Raw genomic sequence first — 20,553 nt, 5'->3', positions numbered from 1 at the left:
CTTCTGTGGTGCGCGGGCTTTTTATTTAAAGGGGCAGTAACAGCTAGCAGTCACGTGAGGAGGTAGGTCTCTCTCTGACACTCCCCAGATAATCAATAATTATTATGAGTATGAATTAATTACTTGTTAAGCAACAGTCGTAAATATTAAAAACACAACAATATGATAATTGTTGAAAAGTGTCAGTTTGAGAAATCTTTGCCAGCTCAGAATGTGGCAACGTGGTGCACTAGTAGTACTGGTTAGCATCACTGCCTCACAGTTTCCATATCGTCTTAGCATGTTATGCTTAGCTTCAATGAAGATGGAAAAAAAATGTCCATAGCGAGTGTGAATGCTTGTTTCTTATGGATTCTCTGTTTATGCGTCTTCTCACTTGTGTTTAAATTTAGACCATAATACAGAAATAAAGCATCATCGTAATAACTGAACTGGGAACAAGTTAGGCAGTTTTTTTTATTTATAAAAATAAAATAAACAATAACGTAAACTTACATATACAATAATTCTGAGAAACAAACACGTTAACGTGATTTTACATTAGGGATAGTAAGTGTATAATGCACAATGTTTTACTTCACATTTTAGGTATGGATGGTTATGAAAAATCAAATGAAACACTTGACTACTGACAACATTAGCAAGGAAAAGAAAACATTTTATCACCATGGTTTCTTTTGGTCTGACAGAGGCCCATCAACAGTCCCAAGCCGTGCTCCCAACACACACTCGTTTTTATGAAAACATTCAAACAGATGAAGAAATGTCATGTAAATATATTCGGGTAAAAAAATAAGCCCCCCGCAAAACCAACAGCAGCATAACTTTACCCTCAAGCCAGACACAATCACAATGCACAGACAAGTCATCAAAACACTCACACAAAAACAACAACAAAAAACAATAATACTCTTTGTTTTGTGCTGGGGAACTTTTACCACATTCTTATATTTTGGCTGGGTGGGGAGGGGGGGTGCGCTTGCAAGGCTCAGCATGACTGAGTAGGGGAAAGTAATTCAATTCAATTCAATGGATCGTTCAAATTTGTGATACTCCTTGATGCTGTATAATTATTACAAATAATCTAGTAAAAATATTGGTAAAACAAATTGTTTTACGTACACAATTAATATACAGTTTATAATGAATTGATGTAATTGAATCGAATGACTACTTGCATGTGTTTCTAATGTACAGATATAAAGTGGACCGGTCACATGCTTCAACCAGAGCCCGCCCCCGTGCTGCTGTAGGTGGCCTTGGCGCGGGTGGAGCGTGAGCTGCTGCGTCCAATGGGGAGGAAGGGGCTGGACTCAGAGGTAACGACGATGCTCGGGATGCGACTTAGCACGCTTCTGCTCACGTGAGCGTCTGCCAAGTCGCCGCTCTGTCGGTGGACAAAAATTGACAATCGATCTAAAAAACAATATATACCTGTACACCGTATTCGTGGTTCAACGTTAGCGCTCCCACTATGTCACAGATTTCAGAGATCAGTTTTTATGTAAAGTACAGTACAGTTACTCAACTACTCGTCTCTGTTAAACATCGTTAGCTAATCAAATATACCAAGTTAGAATGAAAGTTGAGCAAAATGAAGTCAGAGCACAGTGATGGGAATCAAAAGACGGTGATCATACTTGAAGGTCCCAAGTAAGTGTATGAACTTCAAACTTTAAAGTATCCTACAAAGTTGACATTCGTTCCCGTTGCTGTGTTTTTGAACTCACGTTAGGAATGCTGCCACGTTCACTGACGCCAATCATGGAAATATCCGTGTCAAAAGACGTCTGCACAAAGACAAACAAATGCATGAGAATTTACGTTGAACCCAAACAAACGTTGACATCATCAAGATGATATTGATTGCCGTCTGACCCTCTCAAAGATTCCCGAGTCATGGTTTTTCATTTTCCCCTTGAAGCTGGATGACGGTTTGAATTCGGGGAATTCTGCCGTGTCCCTACTGATGTCGCAGGACACTTGGCGGCTGGCAGGCCGAGAGCTCAGACTGGGCAGGTCCGCCTCCGTGTCTGTTAAAACCTGTCCGGGGGAACACAAAACTCTTAACTTACAAGGCCATTTCTGGAGAAATCGTGTGTGAATGCCGAGGGACTCATTAACATAGAAGAACTTTTGACTGTCAGATGAAAAATGCTGAATTGAAATGATAGCGCTACAATTGTAAAACGTCTCCATGAATTTAATCATGAAAAATGTGGGGAGTGTGATAAACAGTTTGGGGACTCTGAAGCGGACCCTCCAATCTGTAGGGTTGAAGTCGAAAAGTTCCTACGTGCTATGGATGTTGTTTGGCTGTCTTGGTAGACGTACCTCTGCACATCGTCGTATGGATACAGTGCCTCGAGATTGGAAGGGGAAGTCAACCATAAACATTTCTTGACAATAATATTTTATATGTGACCTCACTTGTCTAAACATGACATTTTGATTCATATTTACATTTGTGGAATATCAGTTATGAAACAAATTCCAGCCGTTTTTATCCATCTCAGAGTGCGGCCATTTTGCCACTTGATGTCGACTGAAGATGACATCACAGTTGCTCAGGCAACGACCAATCACATCATTTTCACTCGACAGCAAGTGGCAAAATGGCCACCTTCTGATATTGACAAAAGATGCTGGATTATTCCACTAATGCAATATTAACCAGAGTATCGTATTTAGACTAGTGGGCTTGAATATGGAGGACCAAAACTGCCAAAATACAAAATAAATAACTAAATAAATAAATGAATAAAAGTGGAAATTAAAACAGATTTTACCTCCTAAGGCTTAGTGGCCACAAACGTGGAAAGCACTTTGCATGTAAAAAACAGCTTGGACCTTAGGAGGATAAAATATATCATTAAAAAATGTAATACAAAAAATAGATATAAATGGAAATATAAAAAAAATATATATATATATATATATCCCTAAATAAATAAATAAATACAAGTAAAAATAGCGTTTTATTTATTTTTGTATTTATTTCAACACTTGTTTTTGTATTTATTTAAAAAAACATATCTCTTTTTTTTTTAACTTTATTTATTTAGAGATATATATATTTTTTGTTGTTTTTATTTCCATTTATATGTATTTTTTGAATTTAATTTTGAATAATATTTTTTAAATCCGTTTTTATTTTCACTTTTATTCATTTATTTATTTGTCATTTATTTATTTTAAACTTGAGCAGTTTTGCTCCTCCGTAGCATAGAAAATACACATCGCCAAGAAAAAGATTTTGTGTTGACTTCCCTTTCAAGAAGGGTGCGTTCAAAGTACAAGGGGATGCCACTCCTCAGCCTTGCCGGTAAGGTCTCTTCAGGGCGCTGCGTCGGACTCACCGACTCGCTGTCGGAGGCCGAAGAACGGCGACTCTTGCTGAGTCGTCGGAAGTGCGCGCTGGTGTCGGAGGTCTGGCTGGAGACGGTGGAACGCCGCGTGGACACGAAACTGCTGCCGGCCGAGCGAAGGTCCATAGGACGCACGCACAGAAGAGTGCCGAGACCCGGGATGTACTTGGCCAACGCCACCCTGAGCAACAATATTGTGAAAACGCTCATTTTTGTCATTGGAGCACGGTTGATGAATTTCCATCACTTTGTAAATGTATATTGAGTTGAGCTGCAAGTGGTTTTAGACCAACTAAGTGGTTAGTTTGGCAAAGACCTTTTCGCCATGATGTTACGGGTATTTTCAGGTGGCAAAAACAATGACACAAGCTATGTCGACAAGTGATTGAGAAAACTGAAAATGGAGTGACGGTTGTTTTATTCTTCTCTACCAGCTTAGATTGCTCGTCTAACACATCAGTACAAAAGAAAACGTTAGGCGGGGGTCAATCTTTTAGGGTGATCTGGGAAGGAGCGCAATGTTCGGAATCGTTCATCTTTCTCTGCTCCCGACACTGTTGTGACGAGTCCGGGTGCAGTCTGCCTTTGGGCCAAAGTCGGCTGGGATCGGTTATAGCCACCCGCGGCCGACAGGATGAGCACCATGAAAAAAGAGATGGATTTCACTTTGATTGCTTCTGTGTAAAATGGCCTTGAGATCCCGCCATCGTTTAATCATCAAAGTGATGATGATGATGATGATGATGATGATGATGATAATGCTTTAAACCTTTTTTCATCATGCAATGATGTGCCTTGCACTTAGCGTATGTCGTCTATTAGTGTGTGCGTTTGTCTCCGGCCCAGTTAACATTTAGGTCAACTGAGCGGAACACCTGAAAGTGTTGACATTAGTGTTAACTTTGTCAATCGAAAAATAACTACAAATAATTTCATCAATGCACATTTTTCACTGGACTAAAACCCTTGTTGATAAACAATAAGTGTGACTAAATCAGTATGCATTTTCGTTGACTAATGAAGACGAGACGAGAATGTACTTCACTTAATAAAAACAGGACTCAAATTTATGGACATGATTTAGTAATATCTCGTCTCTGCTCATCTGTCATGTGACACGTTGTGACACACCCCCTTTCGAATTTGCAACTAGTAAGTGGAACATGCACATGGGACAGACATGAGCTGGATTCATGGTGAAAGGTAATTTAAAAAAAAGAAGGAAATTATAGTTATAACGTAACGTTCCAACAATAATGTTAATCCGACCGCTAACTAATGCTGGCAAATTTACTAGCTTGTACCGTGGAGCCAAAGTAGCCAATGAAATACTTACCAATACCAAAATGTTCACCGTAATAGCTGACATCAACAAAAAAATCGGCCTACAGGAGTAAAATGATTGTCCTGACTAAAACTAGAATAAATAGTTTTTGTTGACTAAAACTAAATGAATAAAGTGATGTTTCTTGGACTAAAATAAAGACTAAAATGCTTGATATAAAGTCGAATAAAAATGGACTAAATAAAAACGGGATGAGGTTGACTACGATAAAAACTAACAATCATGATTGAAACGGGACTAAAACTGAGACTACATTTAACTCTTTGACTGCCAAAAACGTTATATAACGTTTAGTAAAATCATATGGCGGAGTGCCAAAGACGTTAAAAGACGTTTTTTTAAAACAGAGGTGAAACTAACCATTTTCTATTGTTGATTACTGAAAAACGGAATAAGGTAGAAACAAACTTTTTTTTCTGATGAAAGATGAGAGTCCAATCTTTCATTTGGTAGTATGTGTGTTTCCATAGTCCAAACACATAATTTTCTGTGGACCTTGAAAGATCAGTCAAAAATGCTTAAATCGGCTGGCACCCACGGCATCCCTTTTCTGAAAACGTCTGGCAGTCAAAGAGTTAAAAATGGTGGATAAAATGAACACTAATTGACATGTTGTTGGGGATCAAGTAGGCAGAGACGGCGAACATCACAGGTTAGAACTCGGTTTGTGCCTTTTGGCTGCAGTCGTAGCCAAGTGGGCTCGATCCCGGAATCGAGTCAACGATTGCCAGAAAGGATGTGGTTGAAAAAGGCCAACTTGCTCAAGTGTGGACTGACTGCATGCCAATTAATAACAAGGAGATGGGTTCAACATTGTTAGCTAATGTAGCCTACCATCGCTAGTTTCAACAAACTCTATAACATAACAGAAACCGCGGCGGGTTTCTAAGCACACATGCCGGTAGCCTCGACAGACGCCGGCACTGAACACCACAGTGGCTCAAGTTAGAGATAGAAAATCGGATATCCTGCTACGTTTGCTCAAATGTCATCAGTTGAATGCGGAAGACCAAATTCATCAATACGTCTGATTGGTGTTGCTCTACCTACCTGTACTTAGGGTGCGTGATGGCGTAGATGATGGGGTTGTGGATGGCCGAAGCCTTGGCGATGACGGCAGGCACGGAATTCATGTAGGGCGTCAACATGTCAGCGTACCTTCACCAAAGACAACCGCAATTGCAAACGGGCCTACCATAGCAAAGCATCGCACTTGGCGTAGCCACATTTTCCCCGTCCATTCTTTTTTTACGCATGAGCGAAAACACGGCCAGTTTTTACCCGGCGAAGGCGGTGAGGGCCACGGCGGAGTACGGCGACCAGGACACCACGTAGAGCAGGATGACGATCAGCGCGATCTTGGCCATCTTCCACTCGTTCTGCAGCCGGTGGAAGGACTTGGTGGAGTCGCGGGAAGCCACGTGGGCGTGCACGCCGCTCCCGCTCATCTTGCCCACCGTCCTAAAACATGCACGCACACACACACATTGTTGAGCAAAAAATTGCGTTTTCAATGATATTATTTCAATGTGAACATTTAAAATGAGACACGCAAACACAAACGGGCGCGGCCGGCGTGCTACTGACTTGTTGGTGTTGCGTATGGCTCTGAAGATGAAGACGTAACAGTAGACGATGACGAGCAGCGGCAGGAAGAAGACGAAGACGAACAGCAGCATGGTGTACGCTCGCACCGACGGCGTGAACGTCATGTAGTCCCACGTGCACGACGTTAGCAGCCCCTCGGGCACGTACGCGCCTGGCACACACGCACACACGTGACCTCACTAGCAAGATGTCAACATGTGGAGAAACATTAGCAAACAATACACATGCTTGTCCTTTTTGTCCATTTTCCCTCTAATTTACTTTTTCCCCTCACAAATTTACATTGTGTACATTTTGTCCATTTAGCAAATTTGGGCAACTTTATGAAAATTGTTCAGCAATTTTGTGCAGTTTGTCAAGTTGGTCATTTTTGTCAACTGTCCATTTTGTGCCAATTGCCTACAATGCCGATTAGGTTTGTCCAATATTTTCCAGCTAGCGTTGTGATTCAGGTCGATTTTCTTCTTTTTTGTTTTGTGATTTTTGTCAATTTTGTTATTTATTGTCCATATTTTCCATTTGCCCTATTAATTTGGACAATTTTTCCTAATGTGTTTGTGAATTTTGTACAGTTTTGTCTATTTTGTGCAAATTGTCAAGTTTGCCGATTTTGCCAATTATAGAACAACCTTGTTTTCAGTTCAATCGGTTTTCCCCCAGTTTTGGCGATCCCCATTTTGTCTACTTTGCCAATTTCAGGGATGTGATTTTTCCGCTAATTCGCGGAATTCCGCTTTTTTTATCTCCCCCCCCCTAAAAAAAAAAAATATATATATATATATATATTTTTTTTTTAGTATTTCATTGTGTATGCACATGACTCGGACAGATAACATCTTCTGCTATAACAAAGACATTTGTGGTATGCTCTAATATGAGTTACTTTTCATTTGGTCATGATACAATTATTTGTTCATGAAATTTGAACTCTTCAACATTATTTATGTGTTAACTTAGTAATCACATTAGTTAGATATGATGATATTCTCAGTGATAGTTTTTAAAAGCAAAGGCAGTCCAATGTTTTTGAATGTGACTGATTTTGAGTTGACTAAAACTGCCATTTTATATGGGATAGTTCAATATACATTGAAAATTGATGCTGTTGTTTTGTCTATTTCTTTGTCATGTGAGTGCATTGAAAGTGCCAGCGGCCCCCAGACCCCCGGCTAAATTTTCAGATAATTTCACTTTGGTCAAATCACATCCCTGCAATTTTGTGCAAAATTGAAAGTTATGTTGATTTGATTTAGATAATTTTGCCATTCTTTCCAATGATATACGATTCTTGTCAGTTTCAGTTCAGTTTTGCGGTTTTTGTTTATCAGTTTGGTCAATTCTGTCTATTTTGTACAGGACATATTTCCCACTGTTGGGAATCTTCTTTTGTATCTTTGTCCAGTTTGTGCTGTAGCCTACATTTTTTTCCCATTTTGCCAATTTTGTACATTGTGTTTTTTTGGTCCCTTTTACCATTTGTGTCCATTTTTTAAATGTACGTTTTGTAGAGTAGTGCTCACACAAACAAGGCAATGTTTGCTGCACGCGTGCGTGCGTGCGTGCGTGCGTGCGTGCGTGCGTGCGTGCGAGCGTGCTCACTCCATCCGAAGAAAGGCGGCAAACTCCACCCCAGTGAGTACGCCCAAGCGGCCGCCAGGATGGCAAGGGCTCGTTTCCGTGACAACACACCAATGGAGGTCAGAGGTCGCGTGATGACAAAGTAGCGGTCCACGGCGATCACCATCAGCGTGATCATGGAGCAGATGCCAAAGAGCGCGCCGCAGAACGCGTACAGCTCACACGCTGCAACACACACACACACACACACACACACACAAGAACGAGCCACGTTACTTCCAACCAACAACAAATAAACAAACACCACAAATATTTTCTCTTTTTTTGTTGTTGAAATCTTATCGACAATTTTGTCGGAATTTGTTTGGTAATTTTCCTTTCCTTTTTTTTTCATTTTGTAAAAATGTTATCCATTTTTAATGCATTTTGTCTGTTGCTCATTCCAGGGCGTGCGTGCGTGCGTGCGTGCGTGCGTACCTTTCTCGCCAAAGATCCACCTCTTGTGCATGCTGCTGGTGAAGAAGACGGGCGCCTGCGTGACGCACATCAGCAGGTCAGTGATGGCCAAGTTGATGATGAACATGTTGGGGGGCGTGCGCAGGCTGCGGCTCCTGAACACACACACACACACACACACACACACACACGCACACACAGAATGTGTCATTGTGTGTGTTAATAATCGGGTCACATGGCTGGTCACAGCCATTCGCAGCTGCTATAATCAAAATAAAATTTCATTTACATTTAAGTCTTTCTTTGATTAGTTTCCCCCTTCCAATTTGTACAGGATTACAAAATGTACAGACTTGCAAAATATACAAAATGGAGGAAATGGACACAATTAACATGTAAAATATAAAATATGCAAAAAGTACGAAATTAATACAGTAAATAAACACATTTAGGAGGGGGTGGGGGAAATTACCAATTGGACAAAATTGATTAATTGTGAAAAGTGACCAAATGTGCAAAATAAATTGAAAAATACGGAAAAATGCATGATGGATGTAACAAAAGACGCAAAATGTACCAAATGAACTAAATGTGCTAAATGTACAACTTGAGGGAAATGGACAAAATACTCAACACTAATCATTGCACAAAATGTGAACAATTGACAAAAATCACTCAAAGAATGTACAAATGAATAGAATTCCAACAAATTCTTGGTCCAGTTCGTCGCTCTGCCTCTTTAAAGTTCTATCTCGACCTGCCTGTGACATAAACATGCTACATTAGAGATATGCAAACGTTACATCATGAATTATAAAAATGACACATGTATGCGTCACTTGAAATGAAAAAAATGTCATGAAAGGGAAGAAATGTGATTTGGCCACTTTTGGTGTCAAATCCAAGCAAAGTCCGATTCTTTCCATCACGTCCTGGCGTCACCTCAGCGATTGATTGGTCTGATTGTTGCTCGCCCAACTCAACACAACGTGTGCAAAATTACCTAAATTCGATCGATGGCCGTCTGCTAAGTGCTGCCATCAATAACGAGTCGCTTCAAAGGCTCGTGGGAAAATGTTTGCCGGGTGAAAGATAGGACACGGCGGCAACTGGGCCCATCAAAACCGGGAAGTCTCGCAACGGACGAGTGTGATTTTTGGCAACCATGACACTACGTTACCCAGGATTCACCTCTAGTGGACTACAACATGTGTCCAACATGTATCCATTTGGACTTTGGAACGTTCACAGCACATACAAACAATAGATTGGTCAACAGTCAAACACAGGGCACCTAGACACAAATAAAGGATTGCTCGCCACTTGATGTCAGGTCACATATTGACAAAGAATAGACTGGTCGCCGGTCAAGGATTGTTTTCTTTTCATCGCTGACTGTTGCCAGGGTGATAAATTGGGAGCCAAATCCAGCCAACCAAATGAATTGACGCCATTGTGTCGCTGTGACCATATTTGGTCGTGCGCCGACCTGCTGAAAGCGTAGATGACCATGAAGTTGCCGATCAACCCGGTGATGCCGATGGCGAGGATGACGGAGCCGATGGTGTAGTGGGCGTGGTCCGGCACGTCCACGGTTGGGAACGGGTGAGGGACCCGGCTCGCCATCGCCGCCTGGAGGATAAGAGGGAGAATTGACGACATACTTTGACTGGGCAACATGAAATTTGGTGGCTGTGTCTATCATGAGGAGACCCACAAAAAAGTCTCAAGAGGCCATGCTTGAAAAGGCACAGGAAGTTGCCATTTTGGTTTGAATCGGCCATCATAGGCACATCTTGCCCATTTCTGGCGTCCTTAAAAGACCAACAAGTCTTAGAGATTTTGTCCAATTGCTACCAAACTTGAGTCACCCGCACTCGATAGATGGACAACGCCAAATTGCAATGCAATTTTAGTTTTTGTCATTTTCTCTGGGCAACAAAATGTGATGACTTTTGATAGCGCCTACAGGAATGTTTTAAACATTCAGCCCCTGAAGCCAGGCTCACTTAGCTACAAAAGATTTGGTAGACTTGTCTATGATGAGTAGACCCACAAAAAAAAAAAGCCTCAAGAAAAGAGGTGGCAAATCCAGGTCCAGAAAGTAAAAACCCTACCACAGTTTGGCTTTAGCCCCTGATGCTAGCTAGCTACTCCCTAGCAGGTAAATGAGCACCATGGGAGCTAGCTAGGGAGCTAGCTAGCTAGCATCAGGGGCAAAAGTCAAACTGTGGCAGGTTTTTTACTTTCTGGACTTGGATTTGCCAACTCTGCTCAAGAAGTCAAGCCCAAAAAGTCACAGGGTGTTGGCTATTTTCATTTGCATCAGCCGTTACATGTTGACCATTTCCAATGGTCCTTAAATGACCAGCAAGTCCTCAAGATTTTGTCTTGAACCACCCAAACCTAGTTTTTGTCATTTTGTCTGGGCAGAGCATGACCACAAACTTTGATGACTCGTGGTAGCGCCTACAAGCACATTTTCCAAATTCAGCCCCTGAAGCCAGTTTTCTTGGATACAAAAATGTATTTCTTTTTAAATTTATAGACATGTCTGTCATGAGTAGACCCAGGAAAAAGTCTCAAGAAGTCGTAACAGTTGTGTTTGGAAGACAGCCATTTTGCCGCCGTTCATCACTTGGCAAGTGTTTACAAAGTGATTTAGGATTTTACACCTTTCAGATTGAACGTACATAATGTGTACCGCGAGTATGTAACGCCTTCTGAGTATCAAACTCGGTATGAGGATTAAACATAATGGAAGTATTAAGAATACGATGAGTATGAAACGTGCCATTAGCGAACGGCTTCCTTGCGAGCCGGCTGCTATTTATCCGTAGATGAATGTAAATGAGGCGCTCCTTGATGTAATCACATTCAGATTCGGCGCGGTGGGAAGCCTTCACGTTAGCCCGTCTGGCTAATCAGCAGCGAGCTGCCTTAATTCCTTCCGAGAGCCGAATGATGAATCTCCCCGCGGTCGCTATCATCGCACCTTTAATTAAGCCGCTCGTCTCTTGTCTCCATGTCAACGACGTTGAGCAAAGATGGAGGTCGAACAGAGGAGAAGTTCCTTCCTAATTCCATGTCCTCCTGCGGGAATATTTGACCATTTCATTAAAAAATGCTTTGCGACTAGCGTGGCCGTTTCTCAGCATTCTCGTGTGGGAACGTCAAAGGATGAAAGCTGAGCTGAGGGGGACGAGATTAACTTTGTAGATAAGAACTTCATTCTCAAAACAAAGTTGATGGTGTGAGTGTCGCTCATTGCTTACCAAGGCCTTCTTGGTATCGCGTTTATCATTCTTCTGACAAATGATTTTCCTTTTCTGCGTATTGCATTCACTTGAAAAAAAAAATCATCCTGTTTTTCTGACTAATTTTTGGGGAGAGTTTTTTTTATATTATTTTCTGTTTTATGGAATATTTTTTCCCGTTTTTCTGAGTATTTTTTTTCTGTTTTTCTCAGTGATTTCCCCCCCCCCCTTTCATAAAATAATAATTTTTCTGTTTTTCTTAATTTTTTTTCTGTTTTTCTAAATACATTTTCCACCAGTTTTTCTGAATAATCGATGATGTGTGTGCAAAGTAGGCCGCGCTCTGGTTTGATTGTGTAACAATCCCAGCATGCCTCGCTTCCTTCGTTTCAAAGCCTTCTATCAAAAGTCATCAAAACATCAGAAGTGTTGATATTGACGTCACATGCTATCACTTCCATTACAAAAGTCCTTTGGTTCAAATCTTACAAACAATCCTTCACGAGTTTCATTCCCATTTTCCAGAAGGATCAAGTCATTCATCCCAAGTCTGAAGCCGTGATCCGATCAACTGGTTCTTACAAGAATGTCTTACGGTGGTCTTTGGGGTTTTTCATTCTCCAGCAGGACCGGTCGGCTTTGGAATGGCGGACAGGGGGGCCTTATGTGTGGGGGCACGTACTACGAATAAGGCAAACATGTTCATATATTTTTCTTCATGCGATGGTGTGTTCCATCGTTATTCAAGAAGAGTAGAGCATGTAAGGAGCGCGTCCAGTGTTGATGTTGAGGGATGGCTGTGCATGCAGCGTCCACAGTGAAATAGGTCATTGAAGTTTCCCTTCGTGTGATCAATATGTTCCACACAGACCTCGCTCCCACCCACCGATTGTGTCGATAACACCATCATCATGTCTTTGATATTAAGCTTTTAAACGTGTCGAGTCAATGTTCAGGTGCCAATCAAAACGCATCATATTTACTTCTTTATTTCTTTATTTTTATTTAGTTGGTGTTGCGACATAACCAGGCAGACATTTCTGTGGTGTTCACTCACACATTCTAACAAGTGTCATTGTTTTTGTCAAAAAGGTGTAAAGTTCGCCTTGTTCGCCAGCCGACGTAAAGGCCGCCGTTTGCCGATAACTTTCATCTCGTTCTTTTTTTTTTCTTCTCGTCCGCACCGCTGTGACGTCACGAAGCAGGCCAGCGTTAAATGGCACGCATTTCATTCTCGATGGAGTTTGGAAGCGCAAAGTTGGACTCACCGTGGGCGAGGCTTCGGCGGCGCTTTGCAGCTCCGAGGGCCGGTACGCGTCCACGGGAGAGCCCGAGCCGGTCAAGGTGGCGGTGGTCCAGGCGCCGGTGCCGGTGCCGGTGCGGGAGATAAAGGTGTGGTGGCGCGTGGCACTCATCCTCTTCTCTCTTCCTCCTCCTCCTCCTGGCGCCAACTGCACATTTAACACGTGCAACACTCATGTGCATGGACACATGCACACACATGCACACATTTCTTGACCAAATTCAAACCATTCCAACTTCAACATGCTCATTCAAGACATCGTGTGGACCATTACCATTATTTTCAAAATAAAAGCCACAAATTCAGCATTTTTTTCCCCCAAGTTCCATTTTCCACATTTCTTGAACGATTCAAATCATTAGAACTCCAAACTACTCATCTTATTCCAATTCCCAAAATGTTCCAAATAAAAATAAAAAAAATTTAAAAAAATTAATTGTTTACATATTTTACCGCCTAATTCCACTTTTTTACCAATTCAAAAAGCATTCCACCTTCAAGCAATTCAAGCCGTTTCCAACCAAAAAATTACAAAGTTAAAAAGAAAAAGAAAAAAAGCCAGAAAGTCAATATTTTTGCATTTTCAGATCCAAATTCTACATTTCTTCACTAATTCAACACATTCAAAGTGATTACACGTTTTTTTTTGTCAGCATTCCACATATTTCCACATGATTTCATTCAGAACTTTGGCATTCACGTGCATTTTCTCCACAATTACATTTTTGTGAACAAAATTGGAGATTTTATTTTCTGGCCTTTTTTTTTGCCACAACGGTGAACAAAGGCTAAGCAATATAAAAATACATATCAAAATGGCCTATCAAACGGTGAATATTGCTTGGCCTTTGTTCAAGATTGTATCAAAAATAAATAATAATAATAATAAATAAATAAATAAAAGTATGGCTACAAAATAGGCCCTATGTCACTCAGTCATGCAAATCAAGGCAATTTTTTGTTGAACTTAAGCTCTGACTTTACCTGAAGAGGACGAAGATGAAGAGAATCCAAAAATGTTAACTTTCCAAATGTGGGGGGGGGGGCAAAAAGTTATTTTTAGTGTCCAGTTGTCCACCAAGTTCACTGACAAAAGCAAGAGAAGTCTTCAAACGTCATCTTTACGACCACAACAAGAAAGGAATCCTTCACTGCAAAAACACCACCTCCGCTCAGGTGCACCTTATATAAGGGATGACAGACACATGCAAACACGCACGCACAAAAAGTGTGTGTGTGGGGGGGGGGGGGGGGGTAGGTATGTATGTGGGTCGCTGTGTCAATGCAGCAGAGGACATTAGGAGATGAGGACAAAAAGCTGGAATCAAACCAAAGCAAAGTGAGCGAGTAGACGCTTCATTAGGTACACCTTTCAATGTGGTCCAATAATCAAACATGTCATCATCAAACAAAACATGTAGGCCTTACAAAAGGCACTGTCTAAGAATGATATTATATTATATTATATTATAGGTAACAGGTGCATCTCAATACATTTGAACATGGTCGGGGGGAAAAAACTTTCATTTCAGTATAGTTCAATTACGTGGAATGTGAAAAATATTTTTCTACAGATTGACTACACACAGTGAAACATTTGATGATGATGATGATTTTATTTTTCTTTATTTTGGTGAGTATAGGCTACATAGAGGCAGAATTCATCACATGTTTTTTAAAAACTAATTTTACATAAGACATTTTAAAATAAGAAATAAATTAGCCTTGTAAATTCATGATACACATAGAGCAGGAAAGTACTTTTCTAAAAGGCCAAAACGTCTCAATTCTTAATTGATGTTTGCTTATGTAACATTCTGATTCCTTGATGGAGATGTGGCGATAATCAGCTAAACGTAGGCTATATGGTCGCCACGGTAACCGCAGAGTCCAGTTCATTGTTGAATCCAGTGGAGAGGAATGTAGGACGCTGAGTGATTGACAGCTGCGAGACGCACACACCGACACACTTGAAGGTCATCGTTTTTTTGCACACTAAAGTAATTACAGCTAAAGGTGTCAGGATTATGACAAGATAGCAGTGGAGGCTGACCAATAGGGGGCGCTTGGGTGCCATCCCACCATTCATCACAATGACATGAGAGGAAAGTGGAATTAAAATATTTCTAAATATATATGGGTCATTTTCACGTCATTTGACCATAATGGTCCTTGAACTGCATTTTAGAAATTAATTAACGTTACAAATGAGTCTTTGAATTCTTGCAGTTGTAAAAGGACATCATTGTTTCAGAGGTCAGAAATGGTTCAAACGTGATAGTGAAGTGAAGTATGTCCCATAATGTGTCCCAAATTACATTTCCAAATTTGCAGCATGTTTTCTGAACAAGCTAATTCTATTTTGAGGTGTATATAAAATACAATTGTCTTCTGTTGTATGTATTTTCCGTGAATGAAAACTAACAAATGCATCTTTTTTTTTTTAAACTTGCATGTCACTCAATTTGTCTTTACCATTAACGCCACTGGAGGGAGTGTGATGATGTTGCCGCAATACACCAGAGGGATCTGTGATCTGAAGTTCCAGGATGTGGCAGCCATTTTGCATTCACTCAATGCCAGACAGCAAAATAGACCATTTTATTTCTCAGGTGTGTATGAATTTGTGAATTTTTTCAGGACAATTGTGTGACCTTATCGTTACTTTTGAGGTTCATGAGTAGAGTAGTTGGGGTCATTTATGCACTCTTGCCTGCAGTAATTGAAGTGCATGAAAATTGAGCATCTTAATTGGTTGCTAGTCTTAGGACTTTATGCAAGAAGTTTATTCCAGTGGGGTCCTCATCATTGTTTTTATTTAATTTTTTCAAGTGTCTTACCATTATTATGAAAATGGGTTACTGTCACACAGTTTTAGCTGGTAGCATAGCCACAGTATGAGCAAAAAGTACCGCCTATGACAAGTTAGTCCTAGAAAAAGTTGTTGACGACAACATAAATACTGGAATTCAATACCGCCACAACGGCCTTCATAAAAGATGTTTATTTGTTTCCACTTGTGTTGCGGCCATTGTTGAGTGACATCCGCATTGACATTTTCTCCTTCCGTCGAGCCGCCTCCATCGACCCAAATCTCCCGACATTTATCTGCCGCTCATTTGCTAAAAGGCTGTCGGCTTCGACGGCGACCAACAAACGTGGTGACCTCCCCAAAGTGGGTCGACGTACGTGAGCGTGTTTTCCATTCAGGTGGAAGTGGAACGAGGACTTGAGCTTGCATGGTGACGTAAAACTCGCTCGCAGACTAGACGCGTCGACGTGTTCTCGTCAAACACGACAAACGATGCGACAAACAAGAAGATAAAGAAAAAGCTCTCCAGGGTGTTTGGGTGGTACCACAGCTTGGCAAAACCGTCGTTACATGGGCCCATCATTGACTCGGGGCGGTACCTCGACTTCAAACTTATTTTTTTAATAAAGAAAATTAGCACTGTATTTGTAACATCAAAAGAAAATGTAACATTTATAACGTCTAATTAATTATTGTCAAGCCTATAAAATATGAATCAGAATACACTATATACATTAATGGGGGCACATAGAACATATTATTGCCATGAAAATTCTGGGCTTGACTTCCATTTCCACGAGTGAGAGACCTTCGGATCTTGATTGGTTAGTTTTGTTTTGTGACTTTTATTAAAGCACTTCTTGCTGCCCTAATGCTGTTAATGACCAGTTCAATGTTTATAAAACATGTTAAAAAAGAATTTGACAGCAATGTTTAAATAAAAACAAGTACAGCACATTATAAATGTTACGTTTTGCTCTTACAGTATTAACATAGCAATTACATAAGGTAAAAGAAAGACTGCTTTACATTTTAGAATAAAAAAAATGATGCTACAGGAAGTCTAGATCTAGAAAGATTGTCATTGTCATTAAAAATAAGTAGCCTATTTATGTTTAGTAAAAACCAGTGAGACTGCCTTTAAAATAATAATAATCATAATAATATATGGTAAGTGAAGTAGAAAAAGGCCATCTTTATTCTATGTTTAATCAAAAATAATAATGATAATTATTTTAAAAATAATAATGTTATTATAAAGTATTGTTAAAATGCACTTCCACTTAAGTTTTGGCAAAACTGCATGTATTTTTTTTGTGTTAATCAGATCAAACCACCCGATTTGATCCGTCTCAGGGCGCAGCCATTTTGACTTTTTACCGCCCTGCGGCTGGCATTGCGAACGTCTTAACTCACCTGTTGTCTAGGTTTTTGTCACGTGACGTTAAGCAAGCCGATGCGCGTTTGCCAAAAACGTCCAGTAGGTGGCAATACATGACTAAGAGCACTGCGGCACCCACACGAAAAACAAAAAATTGAGAGCAACGAAGAAGAAGGAAGGCAGCAGCTTACTTTGCACGTTGACTGACGTTCTACTTTTTAATAACACATTTATTAGAATAACAATAAAAGTATATTTATTAAAAATGTCCGGGGAGCTGCGGGCAGAATTGGAGAAACATTTGGAGGCTTTAAACATCGAGACGACTTGCGTGGATCACCCGCCGGTAACACCAAATAAAATAAAACAATAATAATAAATCAATAAATGCGTCAGAGGGCTGCTAAAGTCACAAAATCAGAAAACGTATTTTTTGTTTGTTATTGTTATTCCAGAAAAAAACAAAAGCATTAAGCTTGATAACCAAGAATGGAACTCAAATATAATGTTTATGTAATTGTGTTTGCCTGCTTATTATCAGCTAAAATCAGATCCTGAAACACGTTTAAGGCCACCGATGCCTCGTTGGGAACTTCTTTGTTAATTCGGGTATGTCAAATCTTTAATTAGGTGTATTTTTGTGAAATGATTTCAGCATTTAGCCATTCGTCTTCTTTCATGAAGACAAGCCACGTTGGCACTCTCTTAAGCCAATGTTCTATTTTGGCCAACCGTTATGCCGATCGTATTGTAAGATCGATTTAATGTAAGATTGCGAATTTTAGTTTACAGTGTGTATGAAATAGCGCGCGCAAGCAATGCAAAGTAAAAAAAATAAAAAATAAAAATCCAATAGAATCTGGCCTCTCTATAAACGTTTGACTTTGGCGAGTGTACGTTGAGACTGAAATGTTCCACTTTTACTTTTAGAACGGCCAACATTCAACACAAACGCATTTGTGAGTTGACAAACTTTTCTTGAGGTTTATACTCGCGTTTCACTTGTATACTGTTGGACTTGGACACGTTTCCTTCTTTTGGCTAGCATTTTCCCGCAGGGGGCGCCACAACACTTTTACAATGTCACCGGACTTTTAATGAACTTTATGGGAACGACATGCAGGATATTTGATTTCGGAACTTTCCACTGAGAGGCAGACTTGTTAAACACTAGCGTTCCATGCTGCCTTTAAATTACTTGTTTAAATAACATTTAAAAATCAATTATTCGTTTTTGTTCACGTTTGTCCTCTTTCTTTGTATTTGTGAGGTTTTCACGGTGGAGGAGATGATGCCTCATCTCCAGGATGTGAGCGGCGCCGTCACCAAGAACCTTTTCCTCAAAGACAAGAAGAAGAAAACTTTGTGGTTGGTGTCAGCGCGTCACGACCGACAGGTGAGGCCTGGAACATCGCCCAGCATCCAACCACTACAAAATAATTTTTTTAATGACTTTTTAGGGCACAGAAATCCGTATGTAGTGAGTAGGGAATGAGTAGGCGATTCCTTCCCACGATGCTTTGTGCTCGTGTGCAGGTGAATCTGAACGAGCTGGCCAAGAAGCTGTCAGTGGGCAGCGGGAACCTTCGCTTTGCAGACGAGGCCACCATGCTGGACAAACTCAAGGTGACGCAATCATTTAATACTGCCAATAATGTCCCTTAAGTCCGTATCCCACTAGAGGGGGCAAACGTAGCAAATGTCGATTTCTCGACAGGGTTCGTTCAAGGTCGCAATGTCGCAAAACATTCAATATTCCCTTGCAACAATAAAAACGCCACCATAAAATCACAAATGATTAAAACACAAAACAACAAACAGATGTTAAATTGGCGCGTGTGGTTCAGGTGGGTCAGGGATGCGCCACGGCTCTGGCTCTGCTCTTCGACAAGGACCGCAACGTCACCTTGGTCCTGGACCGGGACCTGCTGGAAGGGGGCCACAACATGGTCTACTTCCACCCCATGACCAACAGCGCCACCTTGGGGATGAGGCCCCCAGACCTGCTGCGCTTCCTCCAGGACACTGGACACGAGCCCGTCCTGGAGGACTTTGAGTAGGCGGGAAGGACTGCGAGAAGATTCCGCTTCTGGGCAAGAGAATACAATCAAGTGGAAAAAGTGCCCCCCAAAATGGAGAAGAGGCAAAAACTTTTTCACGGCACATTGGACAACAGAGATGGCAAATCCAAGTCCAGAAAGTAAAAACCCTGCCGCAGATTGGCTTTAGCCCCAGATGCTATCTTGCTAGCTCCCTAGCTAGCTCCCATGGTGCTCGTTTAGCTGCTAGGGAGCTAGCTAGCATCGGGGGCTAAAGCCAAACTGTGGCAGGGTTTTTACTTTACTGGATTTGCCACCTCTGTTGGACAACAAAATCTGAACCTCAACAATCAACATTCACATACTGGAAGCCAAAAGAAACGCCACCAAAGGAAACAAATGGACTGTTGGCAAAATGTTCACTACAAATATGAGAATTGAGTTGACGGCCCGCTACTGCATTCAAGGAGCTTTTGTCAAAATGAAACATGACCGAAAAATATTTGACGTCAACATTTTTTTATGATTGCACTTTTTTGTCACTGCACAGAACAGTTTTATTTCCAAATCATCGGTTTTCATGGAATAAATTACCATGTTTTACTCCTTGAGTGTCACTAGTCTATTCACTCAACATAATTCACTCCATCACTATTTTTTTCACCATTTCCTGTTTTCACTATATTTTTATAATGAACCTTTTTGAAACCCTTTAGGCAAGCTTTATTTTTGATGCTCCTTGCTTGGGAATGTTCCTGCCGTGCCCCCCAAACTCTCACGCACACGCCCAACACCCGCTAACTGCATCGCTAATGAGTATGTATTGTTGCATTGTTGATGAAATTAGCAAATGAATAACTGCTCCGCACTGTCGCTCGCTCGGTTCCCAGGCATTCTTTCACTTTCACTGCGTGCGTGCATGAGAAAGCAGAAACATTGAACTTCATATAGAAGTTTAAACATAAAAAAAAAATTGCTGAAACCAGCTTTGATTGTGTTTTTAGTTCATTATTTTCCCAAACAAGTCAAATTTGCCTTAATTGTGGGGAAGTGGGGTCCACATTTCATAATAAAAGCTTTCATTGTGGTAAAGCAGAGAGACGTGTCGGTCACAAGGACTGGTCGCCATGGTGATGCAAAGTTGAGGTGTGCCACTCCGCAGCTTGTGAGGAGTGAAAAGACCTTTAGTACTAACAACTGTTAATCATACAAACAATAACGTAACAATAACAACATATAACATGCAATGTTACTGAATATTCTTGCTGCATGTTAAGTGTAATATGCAATATTCTGTTTATATTTGATTTTTGTGTCGTTATCACTCCACCACTGATTGTTAATGTTAATAATGCTTATGTAAACTTTTTTTTTTTGCTTGATACAGTGGCTGCTTTATTTATAAA

At 40.7% G+C, this 20,553-nt stretch overlaps 2 protein-coding genes and 1 long non-coding RNA gene across 4 annotated transcripts; 2 read left to right on the top strand and 1 right to left on the bottom strand.

Annotated features, from left to right (window-relative positions):
- Positions 1-437: 437 nt before the first annotated feature.
- Positions 438-14,073, bottom strand: LOC144061113 (melanopsin-A-like). Of its 2 annotated transcripts, none has more exons than XM_077581238.1 (12): positions 13,900-14,073; positions 12,881-13,063; positions 9,845-9,987; positions 8,377-8,510; positions 7,921-8,124; positions 6,301-6,472; positions 5,995-6,174; positions 5,764-5,871; positions 3,360-3,549; positions 1,879-2,043; positions 1,731-1,790; positions 438-1,387 (listed from the first exon to the last, which is right to left on the bottom strand). In XM_077581238.1, exons 2-12 carry the CDS (start codon positions 13,025-13,027, stop codon positions 1,223-1,225), a joined length of 1,668 nt encoding a protein of 555 aa, XP_077437364.1. In that variant the 5' UTR covers positions 13,028-13,063; positions 13,900-14,073; the 3' UTR covers positions 438-1,222. The 2 variants fall into 2 exon arrangements, with proteins under 2 accessions (XP_077437364.1, XP_077437365.1); XM_077581239.1 differs by having other exon boundaries at positions 12,881-13,053.
- LOC144061115 (uncharacterized) lies at positions 1,205-15,526 on the top strand. Its single transcript, XR_013296083.1, has 3 exons — positions 1,205-1,319; positions 8,346-8,452; positions 15,408-15,526. It is a non-coding gene; the product is annotated as an uncharacterized LOC144061115 (long non-coding RNA).
- A 1,751-nt stretch (positions 15,527-17,277) lies between these two features.
- prorsd1 (prolyl-tRNA synthetase domain containing 1) lies at positions 17,278-19,753 on the top strand. The gene is made up of 4 exons (XM_077581523.1): positions 17,278-17,454; positions 18,379-18,504; positions 18,645-18,734; positions 18,956-19,753. Exons 1-4 carry the CDS (start codon positions 17,374-17,376, stop codon positions 19,166-19,168), a joined length of 510 nt encoding a protein of 169 aa, XP_077437649.1. The 5' UTR covers positions 17,278-17,373; the 3' UTR covers positions 19,169-19,753.
- The last annotated feature ends 800 nt before the right edge of the window (positions 19,754-20,553 follow it).

The sequence above is a fragment of the Vanacampus margaritifer genome, chromosome 12, assembly GCF_051991255.1.
Source record: "Vanacampus margaritifer isolate UIUO_Vmar chromosome 12, RoL_Vmar_1.0, whole genome shotgun sequence".
NCBI lineage: Eukaryota > Metazoa > Chordata > Actinopteri > Syngnathiformes > Syngnathidae > Vanacampus > Vanacampus margaritifer.
The sequence above is the reverse complement of the archived record's forward strand: the minus strand, read 5'-3'. Positions and strand labels throughout refer to the sequence as shown.

What these genes read in the sequence shown, in the direction of transcription:
- LOC144061113 (XM_077581238.1), bottom strand. Translation starts at nt 13,027, where the DNA reads ATGAGTGCCACGCGCCACCACACCTTTATCTCCCGCACCGGCACCGGC. An exon ending in GCCCTCACCGCCTTCGCCGG is followed by an intron (nt 5,872 to 5,994) that starts GTAAAAACTGGC and finishes TCTTTGGTGAAG; the next exon opens with GTACGCTGACATGTTGACGC. An exon ending in ACTCGGGAATCTTTGAGAGG is followed by an intron (nt 1,791 to 1,878) that starts GTCAGACGGCAA and finishes GTCTTTGTGCAG; the next exon opens with ACGTCTTTTGACACGGATAT.
- prorsd1 (XM_077581523.1), top strand. Translation starts at nt 17,374, where the DNA reads ATGTCCGGGGAGCTGCGGGCAGAATTGGAGAAACATTTGGAGGCTTTA. An exon ending in CTTGCGTGGATCACCCGCCG is followed by an intron (nt 17,455 to 18,378) that starts GTAACACCAAAT and finishes TGTATTTGTGAG; the next exon opens with GTTTTCACGGTGGAGGAGAT. An exon ending in CCATGCTGGACAAACTCAAG is followed by an intron (nt 18,735 to 18,955) that starts GTGACGCAATCA and finishes CGTGTGGTTCAG; the next exon opens with GTGGGTCAGGGATGCGCCAC.